At 52.6% G+C, this 20,365-nt stretch overlaps 9 protein-coding genes across 9 annotated transcripts; 5 read left to right on the top strand and 4 right to left on the bottom strand.

Moving 5' to 3' along the window:
• Positions 1-692: 692 nt before the first annotated feature.
• Positions 693-2,187, top strand: J4E85_002525 (uncharacterized protein; the record flags this gene model as incomplete). Its single annotated transcript, XM_051466803.1, has 3 exons — positions 693-1,635; positions 1,683-2,086; positions 2,140-2,187. The coding sequence occupies 3 exons, from the start codon at positions 693-695 to the stop codon at positions 2,185-2,187; spliced, it is 1,395 nt and encodes a 464-aa protein (XP_051329658.1).
• A 1,029-nt stretch (positions 2,188-3,216) lies between these two features.
• Positions 3,217-4,005, bottom strand: J4E85_002524 (uncharacterized protein; the record flags this gene model as incomplete). The annotated part of the gene is made up of 2 exons (XM_051466802.1): positions 3,217-3,911; positions 3,942-4,005. The coding sequence occupies 2 exons, from the start codon at positions 4,003-4,005 to the stop codon at positions 3,217-3,219; spliced, it is 759 nt and encodes a 252-aa protein (XP_051329657.1).
• A 2,487-nt stretch (positions 4,006-6,492) lies between these two features.
• On the top strand, positions 6,493-7,533 carry J4E85_002523 (uncharacterized protein; the record flags this gene model as incomplete). Its single annotated transcript, XM_051466801.1, has 4 exons — positions 6,493-6,642; positions 6,828-7,076; positions 7,125-7,430; positions 7,480-7,533. The coding sequence occupies 4 exons, from the start codon at positions 6,493-6,495 to the stop codon at positions 7,531-7,533; spliced, it is 759 nt and encodes a 252-aa protein (XP_051329656.1).
• A 1,862-nt stretch (positions 7,534-9,395) lies between these two features.
• J4E85_002522 (uncharacterized protein) lies at positions 9,396-10,335 on the top strand (the record flags this gene model as incomplete). The annotated part of the gene is made up of 2 exons (XM_051466800.1): positions 9,396-9,449; positions 9,535-10,335. The coding sequence occupies 2 exons, from the start codon at positions 9,396-9,398 to the stop codon at positions 10,333-10,335; spliced, it is 855 nt and encodes a 284-aa protein (XP_051329655.1).
• Positions 10,336-11,677: 1,342 nt separating this feature from the next.
• J4E85_002521 (uncharacterized protein) lies at positions 11,678-12,174 on the bottom strand (the record flags this gene model as incomplete). The annotated part of the gene is made up of 2 exons (XM_051466799.1): positions 11,678-12,024; positions 12,081-12,174. 2 exons carry the CDS (start codon positions 12,172-12,174, stop codon positions 11,678-11,680), a joined length of 441 nt encoding a protein of 146 aa, XP_051329654.1.
• A 1,422-nt stretch (positions 12,175-13,596) lies between these two features.
• J4E85_002520 (uncharacterized protein) lies at positions 13,597-15,309 on the top strand (the record flags this gene model as incomplete). The annotated part of the gene is made up of 5 exons (XM_051466798.1): positions 13,597-13,900; positions 13,957-14,566; positions 14,613-14,746; positions 14,801-15,088; positions 15,143-15,309. 5 exons carry the CDS (start codon positions 13,597-13,599, stop codon positions 15,307-15,309), a joined length of 1,503 nt encoding a protein of 500 aa, XP_051329653.1.
• Positions 15,310-15,565: 256 nt separating this feature from the next.
• Positions 15,566-16,764, bottom strand: J4E85_002519 (uncharacterized protein; the record flags this gene model as incomplete). The annotated part of the gene is given in 4 exon segments (XM_051466797.1): positions 15,566-15,634; positions 15,651-15,876; positions 15,907-15,984; positions 16,196-16,764. 4 exon segments carry the CDS (start codon positions 16,762-16,764, stop codon positions 15,566-15,568), a joined length of 942 nt encoding a protein of 313 aa, XP_051329652.1.
• Positions 16,765-17,079: 315 nt separating this feature from the next.
• Positions 17,080-17,654, top strand: J4E85_002518 (uncharacterized protein; the record flags this gene model as incomplete). The annotated part of the gene is made up of 2 exons (XM_051466796.1): positions 17,080-17,146; positions 17,194-17,654. 2 exons carry the CDS (start codon positions 17,080-17,082, stop codon positions 17,652-17,654), a joined length of 528 nt encoding a protein of 175 aa, XP_051329651.1.
• A 180-nt stretch (positions 17,655-17,834) lies between these two features.
• Positions 17,835-19,738, bottom strand: J4E85_002517 (uncharacterized protein; the record flags this gene model as incomplete). Its single annotated transcript, XM_051466795.1, has 2 exons — positions 17,835-19,438; positions 19,540-19,738. The coding sequence occupies 2 exons, from the start codon at positions 19,736-19,738 to the stop codon at positions 17,835-17,837; spliced, it is 1,803 nt and encodes a 600-aa protein (XP_051329650.1).
• Between the last annotated feature and the right edge of the window lie 627 nt (positions 19,739-20,365).

Below are 20,365 nucleotides of genomic sequence, written 5' to 3'. Positions count from 1 at the left end.
CAAAGATCGCATGAGCGAGTCTCCTTTGAGATTGGTAATCTTCCTTTTGATTGCCGTCTCCGCTGTTTGTGCTGTTGAACCGATTGTCGCATTCACATTCACTCTTTTCAACACTTTCCTCCAAAGCTAAGATATCTAAGCGGTGTATGCACTCTCTTCGCCATACCACACACTCTTTCCCGTTTCAGCGATCGATCATTGTCTATTTGCGGAAGAACTCCAGAACACAGTAGGCGCATACCTAACTCATTGCTCCTTCTTGCCCAAACGGAGCAGCCACGCTAGTGAGACCCTGTCTTGGCACCACGATACAAACAATACTCACCTCACTTTCGCTCTTGTGTCTTCCCACTACGCTCGTTTCCTATAAGTCAGAACCGACTCAGTCGCTTTCACGCTTCACCGGTCATTCTTTCGTGTCTTCACCCGGAGTTTCATCTCCATTTCGCTCCTTAGGCACTGCCAATATCCTTCTCCGCTACTTCCCCGCCTACTTCACAACAATAAAGTAGCCGACAAAGTCGAAAGCAGTACCGCGACACCGATCGTTCTGTCAAGAACTTGGAGGAAGTAACTGTTTATAGGGAAGAAACGGTGAGTCGCTCTGTGTCACACTACTTCCTGCCGCACTGGCTAACGTCAGGAGAAGGTATTAGTGACTTCCACAAAAGTGTTGCAAGCTCTAGCCTACCATGAAGATTGGTCACATAGTTACCGCCACGGCGCTTGCTGTAATCACTGCAGCTAAGCCGCACCACATGCACCGCCACGCTCATGCTCACGATCCGGTCAAGCGCGGTACCATATTCGCGCCTGCAGCGACCGAGACTCTTATCGTATACTGGCTCGATGATCACTCAATCACAGAGGAAGAAGCCCGTGAGGGTATCGCTAACGGCACTCTGAAGTGGGGCAACGATGGTGTCCTTTCGACATCGACTAGTAGTCCTGTCGCATCGCCCACTATGCCTCCAGCTTCGAAGCATCAAGTCCCAGCCGCGGATCCGACACCAGAACCCACTCCTAAGAAGGCCGCCGAAAAGCCCGAGTCTGTTGCTCCCGAACCTCAGAAGCCCGCGCCAACACCCGAAATGCCCCCAAGCGACCCTGCACCGAGCCCCTCCCAGGATGCGACACCGGTTCAGCAGTCCGGCACTCCGCGTCCCTGGATAGACATGGTCGATAAGGATGGTCACTGTGCCGAGTGCGATAAAGAATTCCCGAACGGCAAGATACGTTGCACTGAGTTCCCTTACGGATATGGCGCCTTGCCTATCGCCCATGAGGGACTGGGAGGCTGGTCCGGTATCCAAGATCCCCAATATTCCGGAGGTGATGGTTTCGATGACATCACAACCGTTCCGAAAGGTTCATGCTCTGACGGTACCTGCTGCACGTCTGGCAGCTTCTGTTCCTATGGCTGCCCGAACCCTTACCTCAAGGCTTCGTTCCCCTCGATTCAAGGGAGGACGGGCCAGAGTGTTGGTGGCCTATACTGCAACGATAATGGATTTCTGGAGATGGCCGACGGCAAGATTGCGAATACCCTTTGCGTTCAGGGCTCAAAACACATGGGCGTGAAAGTGCAGAACAAACTCTCAAAGTCTGTCTCTTTCTGTCGCACAGACTATCCCGGTATGGTACACCCCCACGCTCCCAACGCACTTGCTCACACGTGGCAGGTACCGAGTCAATGACTTTTCCAGTCACCGTCGGTCCTGGTGAGACCGGTTTCCTAGCAAATCCCGATCAACAGAAGTACTTCTTTTGGCAAGGCAAGAAAACTTCAGCTCAGTATTACGTCAACAAACAGGGCGTGCCTGAAGATGAGGCTTGTACGTGGGGTACAGAGATGGGAGGCAAGGGCAATTGGGCGCCTGCGGTCTTCGGAACATCTTTCGATGACGGTCCAATGCAGGAAGGTTTCTCCAGCCTGAAACAAAACGAGCTATGCAAGAAGGAGCGACTTGGCTACGACATCACCTTCATTGGCGATGGCGTCGTGTCACCTTGCAGATACAAGAGCGCCACGAACCAGTGGTGTCAAGCTGAAAAGTGCTGGGAAGACCCAGATCGCGGCTGCACTGTACGTCGCTCCACTGTATTTCCGCAAAGCCAGACAATCGCTAACTTGGATAGGCTGCTATTATGCATGGCGATCTCACTGTTGTACTATCGGATGGCTAGCACACCCGGCCTTAGTGCAGCGTCAAACGCATGTACCCCACTGTCTTGTCACTTTCCTTGGTCTGTCTCTACTAGATCTTCGGCTCTCACGACACTGTTCTCACTATTTCCCACTTCCACGTCAGCCTATTTCAGCAGGCTCATGTATTCCTGGTCAATACTTTCACAATGTCGAAGGCCCGGCGGACTGCGGCAACGATCTCGACGGAGCTTTTGGAGGAGGTTTCGGATTTCTTGAACGGATTACCAATTACCTTTCTTCGGATATGTACACATTTTCTCTTCTGTTAGCAATAATATCGAGATCTGTATGGGCGGTGATCCACGTGCCAGTCGTGATGCACAGTTGTCTTGGACTCCTATGTCGAGAAGGGCTCTTCGTTCGTTAAAGTCAATGGCCTATTGACTTCAATGTCTGACATTGATACTCTACACGATTGCAAGGAAAGTGACACACACGATGCAAACAATATTCAGGCGGTAACCCATAAACCGTAAACATCGATTCACTAGGCTATCGTACGGCAACGAAGTCTCCATCAGCACGATGCCGGGGTATAGTCTCAGTACACCAATCGGTGAAACAACAAAAAATGCAAAGTGCAATCCTCCGTGAGCCAAACTGCCAACTCTTGTGATGCTGCTAAAACACAATTTCCCCCTCTGATGACGATGCAAAGGTAGTGGCCCACCTGTCACACTGTTGACGGCGAATAATGTGTAGGAGATGAAGGTGAATTAGACTGAATGGAGATGTAACGCATAGCGTGCGTGAGGGCGGGCTAATCGATGTGCCGATGGACAACGGGTCGTAAAAGGCTGCGTTGTCATACCTGTCATCCATAGCGCACCTTGACGCATAAAAGCTGGTGATGTTGATGCACAGCGTTAAACCGTGTCAATGGCTTGCGCGTAAGTGCGCGTCGCTGTGATGTAACGTAAAACAATCGAGAAATCCCTAGTACGAGCAGCAATCGCTTCGAAAGCTAAGCCACTCGATCCAGAGGAACCCCGTGTGAATGGTTTGCCTCAACTCGGATCCGGATTGAAGCTGAGAAAGTCGGTCGGATCATTCATGTTAAGCGCCAGACTCGGGTCGAAACCGAGAAAAGAGCCATGCTCTGCAGTCGTCGTCGGTGTTGGGTCCTCCAGAGGTTCACCGGTATGACCGCCATGTGTAAGACAGCCGACGCATGCGCAGCCATCTCCGCACTGACAGGTACCAGATGCGTCTGAACAGCTTGGTAGGGTCATCTCGTTCCAGAAATAGGATGATGGCGAGAGCGTTACGGTGTCTTCGTCTTTGATATCGCTTGGGCTGCTGGCTGCAGGTGATCCTATAGTATCTGTGGAGTTTTGCAACGTGTCGCTTGGCACTGACATGGACGGTGTGTAACCAAGGCTGGTCGGGAACTGGGCTTGCGGCTGGCTTGGCACGGGGTTCAGTTGCTGTGGCCAGTCCCTGGGCAACACCATAGGTACCTGAGGCATGGTCGCCATGTCCATGCTCTGTTGGAAGCTCATCTGCGTTGGTGTGGGTGTTGCCAAGCTTTGTTGCATTGGGCCGAAGTTCAGGTTGTGACCGGCTTCCGCTCCGTAGCCAGATTGATGAGGGTAGGTAGGCATGTCGTAGAGAGGTGGAGGCATCCCTCCGAAGCCGCCGTTGTACTGGAAGTGTGCCATGATCCTAACATATTCCATCATTGTAGCGTTGTTCGGATGCGCTGCGCATCCAAAACAGCTACATGACTCACCGCAGTGGCAGTTGTGTTCGGGGACGTGTTGACCGATGTGAGGACTTGCAACAGACGGTGACATGGGAGGGTTCGTTGACGGGCTCATCGATACGGAATTTTGGCGATGATAGGCTGCCGCTGCATGGTTGTAGATGGGAGTGCCGAGACCAAAGGGGTTCGGGGCAGGCGATGGTATTTGCGCATGGAAGTTTTGGTACTGTGGGATCACCGCTTGAGCTGGAAATTGGAATTGATGTCCCATATGTTGATAAGCGTGTGACTGGTCGTTGATGGGTGCATCTTCCTGCTTCGTTGAACAGCAAGACTTCTTCTGCACTGGCGGCTCTGGAGCTGGTTTGGCTTTGGCTTTGCTGCTACAGCAGCCTCCTTGTGCTGGTGCTGGTGCTGGCTTGGCTTTGCTACCACAACAACCTCCTTCTTGAACTGGCGATAGAACCGGCTTTGGCTTGCAGCAACTTGAGACGGGCTCGTTTTGCGCAGGGAGTAAACGTGGGGTTGAGCTTGCACTCGAAGGGAGTGACGCTGCGTTGCTACCACTTGTCTCTGAGGGCGTATACGTGATGGAAGAGGCATCAGTCTTGGCGTCAAAGCCAGCCTGAATGGCCTTCTCGAGGTTGTACGGGGTGACGGCAGCAGATTTGCGCCTACCTTTTTGAATTCGACTGTTTCCTGCAACGGTAGCTGTGGGTGCAGCTCGTTCCGAAGGGCAAGCACATTCAGACGCTTTGGGAATTGTGTAGTTGATGACGACACGTTCGCAACTGCATGAGCCAGTCGGATGTGGACAGCTACTCAAAGGTCGACCCGGCTTTCGAACCTCGACAAGCACCCGATCTCTGTGGTCGCATTTCGACGAGCGATGGCCGCGGATGCACGGACCGCTATTGAAAGTCAGTTAAAGTGCACAGCGAATGAGCAGCCTGCGCAATGCGATGCAAGCCGCAGTCGCTAAAGAATTTCTCGGGTACCTGCTGTATGTGCGTAACAAATAGCGAAGACAAGAGGGTAGGACAATGCAGAACGAGGAGCAAGACGAATAAGCGGGAGTACCTACCAGGCGACCTTCTTGCGCTCTCCATTGACTTCGGCCCACATGATGCGGGGCTGATATGAGGTCGAAATAACTTGCTCAATCCGCGGCAGGTTACCACCAAATGCGCCGTGTATCGGGGACGAAGTAAGACTGCTGATGGAAACAGCTTTTGTCCAAGCTTACTGTACACCGCGCACGTGAAAGTCTTGCGGAGGGGTGAGGTGGCGTACGGCACGGAAGACAGTGCAGTGGCAAGAGTCTAGGCTAAACGTACGACTCTCGTTGGATGGGAAAGTGGCCGACAGGCTTCAATGTGGTGCGATGTAACTATCCGAAAGAGAAGGTAGACTCGGTACTCGGCTTGGCTAAGTGATCTGTGAAGGGTCCAGCTCCGAGCGCCTGGAGCGTTGATAACCCTGAGCGCTGCCACCGGCTTCCCACAGTGTCGGTGATAATACTGTATAAGCACAGGCGTTGGTTGATGCAGTAGCGATCTTGAGCGCGGAACGGATGAATGGTGGATCGTATGCAGGCGGGCGCACGTCGGAAATGCACACGGCAACAGCGGCAGGGTCCTCAGTTGAGAGCCGGCGGAATCAGGGCGCCGGTTGTACTGGATTACCTCCCAGGATGCGGTCTGGAGAAATATTGCCTTGACAGGGCCCAGCGTTGGTGGGGACGTGAGATACCAGTTCGAAACCGCAGAAAGAACACCGCCGTCACCTCTCCCCACTAGACGGATGAATGACTCGGGTCTCCAGGTGTCAAGGCGTGGGATCTGCTGGTCGGCGCTCGAAGGTTTGTCGTGAATTGAATGGATGCGACGTTTGGCGGAGGGTTGGATTAGGCTTAGTGCCTTAGCGTTGAGCAAGTTTCTTACTAAGCGGTCTTAGTCGCTTCAGGGCGGCACAAGCAGAAGGTGCGATGATGGAGAAATAGATGCCAGGCGATGTCTCAGCGGTAAAGTAAGCGGAGGAAGTGTTGAGATAAAGTACGTGCAAGGCGGGAGTTATGGAAACGTGACCTACGGAGAGCAGCACCTGTGCCTGCTCAGATCATGGTCAGAAGAACCGTGGAAACGATGCTGCGGCCGCCGGGTATATCACTGGAGCGTGGGGAATCTGGCGCCGAGCGGACCCTGGCGCGCTCAGATGAGTACCGCGATAATTCAATCGGTGTGGGCGCGATTGGCAGGCCGTGGTATACATGAGGCGTCGCTCGAAGCCACCTGGATCACGTCCCACGCCATCGGGCTGGTGCAACGCTCGCTGCCACAGCCAACGAGCGAGCGGCAGACCCTGCGGCCGTTTGCAGCACATCCTGCCTGGTCAGCTTTCAGACCCCGTTGATGACGGCGATCCGCTGTTTCGAAGATTGCGTCTGTCTGGAACGCAGCTGAGATAGGAAAGGTGGTGGCTGGTGATCTAGGCACGTGCCACTTGTGGCTCCGCTCTTCGAACACCCAAAATACAATCTTCGCCAAGACCATTGTTTCGTCACAACTTTCCTTTCATCATGTCCTCAGAAGCCGACGAGGAGGGCCTGGACCTGTTTCAAGAGCCTACCGATTTCTATGAACCAGAAAAGCAGGCCACATTCGCCTCTCATCAGCTACTTTCCGGCAAAGAGCTCACTGTTCGTTTGGTTGGTCACAACCCTTTGTGGGTAAGTCATGCACTTGATCACCGACATGCCGAAGCACTGCATGGAACTTGTCAATGCAACCACTATTGGCTTCCGCCCTTCTAAAGGACTTCCAGAAGGCCCGTAGAATTCTGGAAGTGCTTCGATACACTCACTGACTTTTGACGTACTTGAGCTGCGCCTGGCACGTTCACTAACGTATTCAGGGGCACTTTCTATGGAATGCAGGGCGGACTATATCTGAATATCTGGAGGAGAATGCGAAAGAGCTGGTAGAAAACCGGACGGTTCTCGAGCTTGGCGCCGGAGCAGGACTTCCCAGCCTTGTCTGTGCTCTCAACGGTGCCGCTCAAACGGTCGTCACGGACTATCCCGATGCTGAGTTGGTCGAAAACCTGCAATACAATGTCGACCATTGCGAACTACTGCCTAAGCCACCCAAGATTGTGGCGGAGGTTTGTGACTGTGCTCAACCTTGGCAAACATCACTAATGTATGTACAGGGGTACCTCTGGGGTGCGCCTACCGGTGACTTGACCAAATATCTGGCTGATGGTTCGGGCTTTGATGTCCTCATTTTGGCCGACCTTCTATTCAACCACTCGGAACATGCCAAACTCATCAAGACTGTCCAGCTGACCCTCAAGAAATCGCCGAACTCCCGAGCCTACGTCTTCTTTACACCATACCGCCCGTGGTTGTACGAGAAGGACTTGGCTTTCTTTGATCTGGCCAAGGAAGCGGGCTTTACCGTCGCTAAGACGTTCGAGAAGGTCATGGATAAGGTCATGTTCGAGGAAGATCCTGGTGTGAGTCTTGCGGATCGCTTACTCTGTAGACGTCACTGACCGAACTTAGGATGAACTTCTTCGCCGAACTGTCTTCGGCTACGAGCTGACTTGGAACGCATGAGGCTTGTTCTCGGAGTAGCAACGAGTAAAGCACAATGTTGTCCGCAGGCCAGACCAATACGTCATGGTACTCGTCCGCCGTATGTGGGGACCAGTCCTGAAGCAACAGAATTTTGGTACGCAACTGCTCAGTTTTGTTTTGAGAGCCTTTCAGCAGTTGTGTGAGCGGACTTTTGCCATCGCATCTCACGCCATAGCCTTCCCCAAGCGAGATTCGTATATCCGACTCCAGTAAGTCGTGTATGATTTTGAAGACGTCCGGCAAGCATGCATAGGATCGACTTTGCGGGCTTTCAGACATGTAGCGGTACGCGTATAGTATGCATAATGCTTTTCCAGCCTCTACCCTGCATATCTTGTTCACTAATTCTAACACATCCCCTTTCTACGCGACATTGTGTACGTACTCCGTTACAGTCTCACATCGTGCGTTGCGGGAGCGTGAAGAGGGCTCTATTGCACAAAACACTGTGACTTCTCCTATTGTATGATTGTACTGATAGACTCACTAGGCACGCAGAACAGATTCACTTCCCGCTGGGTATGCTGCGATATGCCAACACACCGCGCGAAACACTGTTCACTCCGTTCAACATATGCCTGGGCGAAGTTCCTCAGTATGGGACATAGGCAACACATCACTCCCTAAAGGTTTTTCACGATCAGCGCTCTAGATTCATCACCCCTTCTCACCTCTGCTCAACTAATCTCATGGTCGTGTCAACGCTTGGGTCCCGAGTGGCATCTCTGAGCCTGGGCGGCTGTGTCGGATGGCAAAGTCGGACTGATCTAGTATTTCCAGTGTCTCCCATTGCCCCTTCCCCAGCTCCTGACCCATCTAGCTTAGATGTTACGTCACACCAAGGCGCAAGCGATGCAGTGGGGCTGAGAGGTAGCGTCAAAGGATACACGCCACCCCCACTCCCAACTCCTGTGGAGCGAATGATGAGGAACTTGCCTGTCAAAGGCCAGCGTCCTCTCCTGCAACACATCTCACGCCATCCGATGACCCTCGCTGATGTCGAGGCTTTGGTCCCTGCACTCATCGGTAGACACAAGATCATGGACCAGATGGTCATAAACATTGGTTACTTCAATGCTAGAGGCTTGATATCGTCTTCTGACCTCGAGCACATGCTTATCCATATCCTCGCTGTAGGTGACGAACAGCATTACCTATACGAAACAACACAAGCCCGGATTGAACTGGAACGCCTCCGCTATCAATACTGCGAGCGCATGCAGCGCCAAACTCGGATCAAAGATGTCAAGGGTTTCAAGAAGACGGGAAGACTAAGGAGCAATGTCCAGCATTGTGAGTCTATTGGCGACTTTTCTCGTTCCAGGCTGCACAGTGGGCCGGGCCTAACGGATCGGAAGTATCCCAGGGTCCGGCTGCCGCCCAATGATACACGACAGGTGAGCGTGATACCCAATATGCCAGTGTCGAGAATGGATATGGAGGTCGAGCATTGTGATGTGTCGACGAGGACCGGATCGACCCCCGAGTTTCAGGATGCGAGGATGGGGATGAGCGACAAGATTGTCGTGAAACTTCCACCTAAAGAGTCTTCATCCCAAGCCCAAACTCTGCCTAAGCGTCGAAGACGAAGAAAGCAGTCTAGAATACCTTGAATCATTAGAAATAGCAAGATTAGTGAAAGTTGACCTCAGTGATGAACGATGCATGCCTGTGAGGTTGAAGTGTTTGCGGGGGCTAGCGCCGTTGACCGATAGAGCTTATCCATTGCCGAGGTTCCTTGAGGCTTCACGACTCCTCGACTGCCGACCACGATGACGCGCTACAAACCACCATGACAGTCTCATAGCGATGCTTGCCATCTCTATCAACATCTATCTATCATGACTTCCTCAAAGCCACCAAAAGCCATCCTGTTCGACATCGGCGGGGTTGTCGTACGTACCTCCTCACACTGCCACCTGCCCAGCCATCCATCACTATGCGCGACAGGACCACGTTGGCTAACGTGTCTCATTACAGGTCATAAGCCCTTTCCAAGCCATCCTCGATTACGAAATTGAGAACAAGATCCCGAATGGCTACATAAACTTCGCGATCCAGAAAGGCCCTCACGACACCGGCGCCTGGCAGCTCATCGAACGCGGTGAAGTCGAACTAAATGACGACTGGTTCGCGGCCTTTAAGAAGCAGCTTATGCGACCGGAAGTATGGTCGCAATATCTCCAGAAGCTTGCGCAGCAAGAGAGCGTCGGTGGTGGACAAGCAATTGAGGGCGGGAAGCCACAGGTACCGGACATCGACGCGAAGAAGCTATTTTGGCGTATGATGAAGATCAGCCGAGCACCGGATCCATACATGTACCCTGCGCTACGAAAGCTAGGCGAAAGCGGAAAGTTTGTCCTGGGCGCGTTCAGCAACAACGTTACGTTCCCCACAGGCATCCTCGACGACGAAGGCAAGCTCTTCACTAAAGAGCTCATCCACGCACCGGCGCCGAACCCCTACGCGAACGACTCAACAGATATCACGACGTGCTTTGACATCTTCCTTGGCTCGGCGGTGGTGGGCGTTAGGAAACCAGATCCGGAGGCATACAAGCTGGCGGTACGGGAGATGGACAAGATCGCGAGGAAGAAGGGGATGGGAAGTGTGACCGAAGGTGACACTCTCTTCTTGGATGACATCGGCATAAATTTGAAGTTTGCGAAGAAGACGGGGCTAAGGACAATCAAGGTGAATCTGGGCAAGACGAAGGACGCTGTGAAGGAGCTCGAAGAGGCTGTCGGCATACCATTGTTGGACGAGAAAGCTAAGCTATGAACGATGACATGAATCTTACTCTGATCATACAGACTCTGGCATATATTTCCAGCTACTTCAAAGGTCACATGCCTCCTTGGCCTCCAGATCCGCCATTCTCTTATGCGCTGCACTCTCCACCAACCTGATGACAGCCAGCAGTGCAGACTGACGACTCAGCCCTTCTTCAGGCGAAATGAGGAACTTCCTTTCTGGGGTAACTGACTTAGTATTCCAGCCAATGACACACGCGCGGAACTTTTCAATGCCCTCTCCTCTGCTTTCGTATCTACCCATAAGGAGCAGTGGCTCTAGTGCCGGGCGGTACGTGGAGGCGATTAACTCTGTGATCATGTTAGTGTGGTGTCAAGAATCGGTGAGGAGAGGTGTTGTACTGCTGAGATAGCTCAAGTGATTCTCATCGCTATCCAAGAGAGGCGTAGCGGCAACGTCGGGAGGTGCTGGTACGTGGGGGCGACTCTCGTTGCTCGATTCATGTGCCATGGTACTCATGAAGACTACGGTTTGCGAAGCTTTACTGGGGAGTTGCCCTTCAAGGCTATGTATCGGTCGGGTTGCTTGCTCTCTGACATCGCAATCATCTTCAAGAAGCTTTTGTCGTAGTAAAGCAAGCCATGCATCCTATCATTGCTGACAAGTCCAGCAATTGTATGGGCAATCACCTAGAGCATAATTGCATGAGATCCTCTTCCCAGTACGAAAGATCGCTCTCACACCCATCCTCTTCTACTACCTCTCGATTCAACAATGGCCAGCCGCCCAGTAACACGAGACGATGTCAACAACCTCAAACTCCTCAAGTTCTTGGTTACATCCCTCTTCCTACCTAACTTCCACGCCGCTGTAAAGATAGCTCGTCGTCGCACCACGAATGGCAACTTCGAATATTGTGCCATGGTCATAGGATATCCGGTGATGGTTGTCTCTCAGGCTAGAATTCAAGAGACGGTTTTCATTCCAATGCAAGTAGCAAACTCGCGTAGTGAGGTGCTATTGAAACTGTTGGAGGCAGTGGAGAACTATGATGCAGCGCGGTTTCCATAAAGTTGAGATTGAACTCCAGGGTGTTCGAAGAGCGGAGAGACGGGAGCGAATAGTCGAGACGCTGGAGTTGGATATGGAAATAATCATGATGGATTGGATCAAAGAGATGCTTCCGAGGAATACGATACTTCGAGGAGGCTCGAGCACGAAGACGTTCATGAACATTTAGAAGCGCACGACAATGGACAGAACTATGAAACCAAGCGAAGTGTCTTATTCGAGGTGGTCAAAATCGTTATGCATACGTCAAAGACTTCAAAAAACCCAAAACCCACATCGTCCCTACCCCAAAGACCTCTCATCCCCTCTCACCCCTCCCCACACTCCCACTCCCAACACTCCCACCCCCATCCCTCGCCGCCTTCTTCTTCTGATAATTATCATCATTCAACATCATCCTCCCAATCTCCATCTCCACAACCCCCAACAAATGTTCCAGCGCTTCCTTCCTGCTCCCACCCATCTCCGGTCCCAGTTCCAAGCTTCTAACTCCGCCTTGTTCGATGCTGTAGAGTGAGGCGCAGAAGGCGAGAGAGGGGTCGACGGCTTTTGGTTTGGAGGTGGAGGAGGCGGAGGCTTTGGGTGGGGGGTGGCGGCCGAGGATGCAGGAGGGGGGTTTGAGGGGGGAGAGGATCCATGATTGTGCTGGAGGAGGGAGGTGAGTATGTGGAAGAGATGGTTTGGGGGGTTTTGGTACTTACTTTCGATCAAGTCAATGAGGTATCTGATCTCCGTTTCGTCTTCACCTCGTAGATTTGGAAGGGGCTCGCGAGGTCGGCCGAGGCGCTCAGGCATGCTTGCCGCCAATGAATCCATCTGTGATCTCTGTGACTTAAGAGTGTAGACGTTGAAAACATCTAGAGACGGTCTATTATGGCGAGAAACCGGTGAAGAAGCCGCGTCATCTACTAGGATCAGTGGTGTACGGAGGTGTTTGTCTAGTTGTACAGTGAGGCGGGAAGGTGAACAGGTGGGTGAGATCATTTGGAGAAGCAAACTTTGTGGAACCATTGAAGCGATTCGATACGATTGCATATTCTCCATATGAGACCCCCATAAGGATATGTGATAGACAAATAGTGTCTGGTACGTCACTTGTATGATCCAAAGTGGTTGAAGTCGCCTAACACGTGCGGTATCTGCGTCAAGAGATAATTCTGTTATGCCTAGAGTGTACATCGCTATTGACGAGCACTAACACGGTTAGACGCAAGGCTCTTCCAATCTCGGTACAAAAGCTTCTTCCGTTCTACCTCTCTCCAATCTTCGTACAAATATCTTGCCTCTCTATCCTGCGCCTCTTAGGTCACCTCGTCCATCTGCTTCACCATTCGTCGCCCCGGTCGCCGCCTCTCGAGCAGCGCGCTCTGTTCTTTCCCTGCCCCTGGCCACCACTCCGTTATAGACATTCTCCCAAAAGTCTGCTCGATTCCTTTCCCGAGTTTTCTGCGCCGCCCACCCCTCCAAGCTGCGTAACAGTCCTAACAATGCTTCTTCTCTTGTCGATCCCCTGTGTGGCCCAAATGGTGCCCATTCGGGCCACACTATCGAGGAATCTGTGGTTGAGCTAGCAGCAAGGGTAGTCAAATATCCATTGGGACCGGTTTTGTCGTAGCTTGGATAAACGACGATGGATGGTTTAAATTCATCGCCGAAAAGGCTATCGGCTAGCATCTTCACATAGCTGAGAGTGCGGTGATCGGCTTCGGTTACGTGTTTGGCCATGACTCTGGAGTTCGCTTCCACAATAGCTTGGTGTTTTGGTGAGTTGGAAAAGGGAAGGCAAAGTACGCTCCCTATATGGGTGGATAAATGCGACAGTTTGCTCGCCATGGCAGTAGACACAAGCGCGTCGAATAGTCTCTGATGGTCCAATGGTGTGGAAGCCCCCATGTACTAGACATTCTTCTGCGACATGGAAGAATACTCAAGAAGGATAAAAATCAAAAGCACGGCCCATTCGACGTCTGCTGCACCATCGTAGCGTGTTGGTGTTGCGTTGCACAAACGCCCAACAAGGAATGCTCCACCCTTGTGGCGCATGCGCAAACGCTCGATCTCTTTTTTCCAGTTACTTCTCAGATTTTCGCCGACTCTCTTCCATGATCTGGCTGCTGCCTTTTCCGATCTCGTCGACACGATGACGCCGGTGACACTTCTTGTAGCAACTGTCTCATTGGTTGGGCTCGTAATCCAGTATCTTTCTTACCGACGACAATGCCTCGTAGGTCCAATCTATCACCTACACACTCCCAAATTACTAAATTTGCAAAGTCAGATCAAGCGATTAGCGACCGCCACGGATGTCTTCCAGCCCCCAGACTGAAGAACCAGAGGCCATTTGGTATCGATCGACTTGAGCAGATCTTCCGCGCAGACTCTGAATCGCGATTGATGGAGCTCTTCCTGTTCCATTTTCGGCAAACGGGAAAGACACTCGAGCACAAGTTCTTGGGAGTGAAGGCGTATGGAACGGTCGAGCCGGCTAATTTGGAGGCTATCTTGTCTACCAGTTTCAAAGGTACGGAATGAAGAAGATGAGGTGGTGGGTGTTTTAGAACGCTGACTTACAGGTAGATTTTGGTCTTGGGCCTCGTCGAGCTATCCTGTTTCCGGCGTTTGGTGACGGTATTTTCACGCAGGAAAGCGCTGACTGGAAACACTCCCGGGATATGCTGCGACCGCAATTGCAGCACAAGCATTATGAGAGCCTTGAAATATTCCAAGAAGCGACCAATGATCTCGTCCGGTTGGTTCGAGAACGCGACGGGATCGTTGATCTGCAGCCGCTCTTCTTCCGCTTGACTCTCGATACTACAACAGCGTTTTTGTTTGGCGAGTCCACTCGCAGTCTCGCAAACCCGGAGGTTATTGGGGAGCGGACTTTTGCGGATGCATTCAATACCGCCCAACAATGGGCCGTTATCAGATATCGACTCCAGGACCTGTACTGGATGATTGACGGTAGAGGGTTCAGGAAAGCTTGCCGAGATGTTCGCGAGTTTGCCGACAAGATCATCGATCGCAACATTTCGTCGAACCGATGTAAGACAGATGATGAGGGTAAACATGTCTTTCTGGATGCCGTTGCGCAGCATGCGTCGAATCGAGCTGCATTAAGAGGTCAGATCATCAGTCTGTTGGTCGCTGGGAGGGACACCACAGCCTGCCTTCTTTCCTGGACATTGTGAGTTGCGCTTTCCGGTGTTGGGATTCGCGTCTAATGTGAACAGCTTTCTACTCGTCCGTCATCCGAACATGATGAAGAAGCTGCGCGAGGAACTCCTCTCGACCTGTGGCGCTGATGCGGAACTTGACCGCGATAGCTTAAGACGATTGCCGTACCTGCAAAACGTACTCAGAGAAGGTACGTCTCAACCCTGAGTTTTCCTCTCGAATGAGCTTCTCACCCTCAGATCAGTCCTGCGACTATACCCATCTGTACCTGTCAACATCCGTATGGCTACAAGGACCACGGTACTCCCCACAGGTGGCGGTCCGGATCGCACTTCCCCAGTCCTCATACCCAAAGGGAGCGCGATAGCTTTCAGTATGTATGCCATGCACCGCCGACCGGACCTTTACGGGATGGATGCAGAGCTGTTTCGTCCAGAGAGGTGGGATGAAGAGATGCCTTTGCAGCAAGATCCGACGAACGCCAAGTGGGGATATCTTCCTTTCCATGGTGGACCGCGGACCTGTCTGGGCAGTAAGTACCTGCGTGGGTTACGCTTTTCGTCATTAAGCTAATCTGAAATTCTAGTGGACTTCGCGCTAACGGAAGCTGGGTACGTGATTGTGCGACTTCTTCAGAGCTTCGCGGATATCAGACTTCCCAAAGGAGAAGCTGCCGAGCTGGTAGGAGTGGAGAAGCAGGTCATGACATTAGTCATATCGATCAAAGACGGCTGTAAAGTTGAGATCGGTTAGTAGTAGGGCACAACTTTGGTAGGGTTTCTGGTGATGAGATGTGATGGAGATATCCACCTGGGCAGGTGCACATGTACTTTCAATCTGATTAGCGCGCGGCGCTAGTGAGGACCCTGACTTCTCGACCAGCAGGTACCAGGGACCACATCTACCAAACATGCCATCCATTGCTTAACCATGCCTCTACGTTTTCCTATCTACCAAGGCTTCTGTGGAATAAACTCTGCCCCAATTTCTCTGGCGATATCTTCCATCGTCAAAGCTTCTCCTGCAGCTGAGACCAACCCTGTTCCGCTCTCCGCTCTCCTCCTAGCTTCTGCATACGCTACTTCGCAACTCACCAAGTTCTTCCTCTTCCGTTCGTTTTCTTCCACATCATCTCTTTCCTTGTCGCTTATGATCACGTCGAGTCTCCAGGACGCGATTTCCTCAAGCCTCTTCCGCATGGCTTCTAGAACACCAATCCGAGTTTTGGCTGTTTCGACCTGCGAGAGTAGTCGTCTCTTGACACTACCTGAAGACTCTATTTTTGACTCGACTACAGCGGCACGATACCGGTAAGAATCCCTGTCAGTGCTCAAGCCGTGGGAAACGTACAATTTGCCATTTGGATAGACGGCGTCGAGAAGCTTGGTTACGACGTAGAAGGTCTGGAACTCGAGGTCTGTGATGCTACTGGACATCGGTGCTGGTCCCGGGTTGTTAGATAGCGTAAGTGTTGGAATGTCAGCATGCGTGTGCGTGAAGTTATATAAGTAGAAGGCAGGTATAAGTTTGTCTACCAGAACAGTGATCAAACTTAGCATCACCCAGCCAACTTAATCCCAGTCTCATGATAGCCGCACAGGTACTTGCAGCAGAACAACATGTCACATATGTAACACACTACGAAGTCTGCACATCACCCTGACCGCCCCTTGTCCCTTCCTTCAACTCTCTATCCTCTGGCTTCGCTCTTGCCTTCACCCGAACTGGTGAAGAGTCCTCACTTGACTTGCGTTTACCAGACTTTTCCACGTCCCCATTCACCAGAGACTGGTCGGTGTCTAACCGGGGCTTTTTATCAGCACCTCTTCCACCCGGCGCTTTCCCCTTTCTCTTCCCCCCCTCGTCTTCCTCTTCACTGGATGGTTCCATGGCATCAAGTTCAGCATCAAGTTCAGCATCCCTAGCCCGCCGTTCCGCCTCGATCTGCTCAAAGTTGTCGTGCACGTAGTCCTCCAGATCTCCCAAAAGTGTATCTAGTGCATCGACGCGTTTCTTCGCATTACCGCTAGCCATGATGATTTCCTTCATCACCTTGCCTTCATACTTCGCCACCCCGGCGTGGTAGCTTGTAACCTTGCCGGTTAGGTTCTTTTCACGGGCGACATACAATCTGTGCCCCGGGAACACTTGGCGGATGAGTTTGGCGATGAAGTAGAAAGTGTTGTACTCTGCGGCTGTGATAGGCATGCCCGCTGATCTTGATTTCGTGGGATCTATGTCGATTTCCGGAAAAGGGCGGGTGTGTGAGTTCAACCAGATCAACATGCAAGTTCTTAGAGGTGTATATAGTCAATAGTATGTACAACAGTACAAGTTTGCTTATCTAGTCAGTTCCCAGAATCAACGAGACTTGACTAGCTGCTTACAGCCAGTCTCATGAAAGCAAAGCAAGTACCTATGACAGTAGACCGTCTTAACATCTGGATATACCGCGAATCCTGCACATCAACTCGAACCCCTCCTTCTACACTACAAGAACGTTCTACCACCATACCACCAAAAATGTCCCAACCATCTCCCACATCCGCAATAACTCCCACAGACGAAGCAACCTACAACTACCTAAGAAGTACGCCTCTTTATCGTTTGATCTCCCCAGAACTAACAACCACCCAGAGCTCTCCGCCATCTTCTTTAACCCAGACGATCACGAAGTTTTCATCGGCCGTCACCAACCCCGCAGCGCCGTCGAGCCCTTCCGCTGTGTCGTTCTAGGCATCAGTGACGATAACGAACTACAGTTTGAGACCGCGCCGCAAGAAGGACGTACGCGGCATGAGGCGATGATGAAGACAATCGAGTTGTTGGAGACAAAGGCGCAGACGGTTATGGCGAGGGTCGAGGGAAAGAATGCGAGCTGGGTGTTGGCGAGGGAGATGGCGAGGAAGAAGATGAGGGAAAGGGAAGAGGAGGTCAGGAAGAAGAGGGCGGAGGCTTGGGTGAGGAAGGAACAAGAGGCCAGATTAAAGAGGCTGAAAGAGGAAGGCGCGAAGGCAGAGGAGGTGGAGACCGAAGCGGATGATGGGGATCGGAACCCTGGACTTGAGATTTACTATACTGTCGTACACGAGAGCTAGAATCTGCACCCAGCGCGTCGTGTCAGCAGACACCAAAAGCCATGGATAAGAATATTTCCATTCCTCAAATGACTAGACATGAACTCCATTCCTATGCAACAAACGCCATGCTATGCAACATTGAAATGTACATATCAACATAACCAACATGCCTTCGTATCCGTTATATTCGCCATATCTTCACGTCCCCCAATCATCCCATTCGCCGTTTTTCCGTGGCCGTTCCCGACTTGTGCTTTTCTTCGCTTTTGGTGCTGGGTCTAAGAACCCATCTGGTATATCATTCCAGTTATGCGTTCCTTTTGGTGGTGCAGATACGGTCTGCGCTTTTCGTGCTTTTCGTTGGTCTACCGCTTGCTCGTCGCTGGAGACTTCGTAATCGTCGTCTTCGTCTTCGGATATGTAATTGTATTGGTCGAACTTCCTCCTATCAATATTTTGGAGCTGTACGTCGCCATCGGCGTACATGCCGCGTTCTCGTCCTAGTATTTGGTCGGCTTTGTTCGGACTTCTTCGTCCGTCGATTGGACCTTTGGCGATGCCATTGGAGGGGGTGAGGTATTGGGTCGGCTCGCCTTGACGAGTGGGTGCTTGCCACTCCGGTCGTCTTGTGGCTCGCGGTGGAGGCTGGTTGTACTGGCCGGGCATCCACCCACCCGGGCCGCGAGTGGGACGTGTAAACTCTGCTTCCGTAGGAGTATCAACACCCCAGCCAGCCGCGCGCTCACGCTGCTTCTGTATCTGCTCTTCCCTTTCTCTTTCGCGCTTTATCCGTTCCCGAGCTGCCAGCCACTTCGGACTGGGCTCCCACGACCATCCGTCTCCAGTTGTTGTTACCAGTGGCACGAACCACTTCAACGGCGAAGGCCCGAAGACATGCCCAATGTTGCGTTTCCAGCCCAAATCGAATGCGTTGGGTAGCATCTCGTTATCGCGCTCGTCAAGGTAGCTGTCGTAGCGGTCTTGGTTCTGCTGGCGTTCTCGGTATTCGTAGGATTGGTAGTGCGGGTGGGAGTAGCCGTTCGCGTGGCCTGGGACGGGAGAGCGCGATGCGGATCGCGAAGGCTGCTCACCCTCTTCGGGTCTGGTCACTCCCGGAAGAGCGTTCGCGTGAATCTCGCGCAATTGGTCGCCAACGCTCAAGCGTCCATTCGCTTGCGCCTCGACGTAGTTTCGGTCATTGAGCTGGTGCTTCATCGTGCTTCGGAGTGGTGAGAGGTAGCGCGTCTTCTCCAAGCTCTCGATCGTAGTCTGGCCCCTGACTGTAAGCCACAGATGCCATGCGGTGAAACCTGTGATAACGATCCCGATAATGCCGGACAGCACGGCGAGCAGAACGTAGTTGACGGGCATGAAAGACTCGGTGTATTGTCCGTCACTCAGGATTTCGCTCCAGACCCAGGTCGCAGATGTCGCAAAACACACCCAGCAGAAGAAGGAGAGATATGTCAGGAAGAGGACGAAGGCTTTGTAGTTGCGCAGGCCAACGCAAGTCGCGAGCCACGGGCAGTGGTGGTCCATCTTCAAGACGCAGCGCTTGCACGTGGAGCAGTGGTGGGAGCGGTCGGGTTTCTTGGACTGGCACTTGTTGCAGAAGCGCAGTTCACCGGTCGATGCCTTGACTGTGAAGGACGTGTACTGCATCTCTCCTCCTTCTTGCGACGGCAGGTGGCTGTAGCCATTCTTGATGTTGAGCGGCGATCCGGGGTCGGTGAATACGGCGGTCGTGTAGCTCCAGTTGAGCATGAGATAGAGGAAGACGCCGAGTGCAGACGAGAACTTTCCTGTGCGGCGTGTCAGTAGTCGCGTCCAGGTATTTGTTCATGGTGGTCTCATTGGACATGGACAGATATGCATTGGATGTATTGTACAGAGGGAGACGCACCCGTCCAGACATTCTTCGACGGGACAAAGCCGATGCCAGCCTGCACCCACACGGCCCACGACGTCAGGCCGTAGACGAAGAGCAGCGGGAAGTAGGTGACGGCGGTGCAGCAGTAGCGCTCCACCTTCCTGGCCCAGCCGCGGCGGCGCATGGTTCGCGAGGGGGAAGTCGGGGGAGAGGGCGAGCCCAGCGTGGCCATGTCTATGGGCTGGCTGAGTGGGCGGGCATGTGGTGCGGTGGATTGCGAGGGGATGTTTGTGCCTGGGGTCACCCCGTTTAGGCGCAGATCGAGGACGGGCGGCCTGGAGAAGGGGAGGCTGCGGAGGACAAGCAGCCGGCGCACGACTAGTTTCAGGGTGCAGCGGCGCACAGCATGACACAAACTAGCAAGCAGCGGACTTGGGAGATGGAATAGGTAATGTAGTGCTGCAGAAACAAGTCGCGCAGGGTCACGGGGTGTCGTCGTCCAATTCGTCGTCTAGGAGTGCTTGTCGTACTCATCAATAGTCGTCGTAGTCCAATGTTGTAAGCGTCGGCGTCGTAATCGGTGGTTGAATGAGGCGCATGATGGGTAGCGCAGAGGGTAGCGTGTCCCAGCGTACGCAGCTCACATCGACTCGGCACGCAGACCACGTGACGCCGTTGTTGGGACCGCCAACACGGACACGGTACGTATGCATGTCATAAAACAAAAAGTCAGCCGCAAGCACGTCCGGACAGGTGGCAGGTCAGACGCGCCTTTCAATTTTGGAGTACTTCCACTTTTGGAGGCGTCTGGGTGCTGTCGCCCGTTTCAACTGCGCCGTCGCACACTCAGCCTGCGACG

This window comes from Alternaria conjuncta, assembly GCF_024043145.1.
Source record: "Alternaria conjuncta strain BMP 0040 chromosome Unknown scaffold_3, whole genome shotgun sequence".
In the NCBI taxonomy this organism is placed as follows: domain Eukaryota; kingdom Fungi; phylum Ascomycota; class Dothideomycetes; order Pleosporales; family Pleosporaceae; genus Alternaria; species Alternaria conjuncta.
Note: the sequence above shows the minus strand (reverse complement) of the source record. Positions and strands in the feature narration are given on the sequence as shown.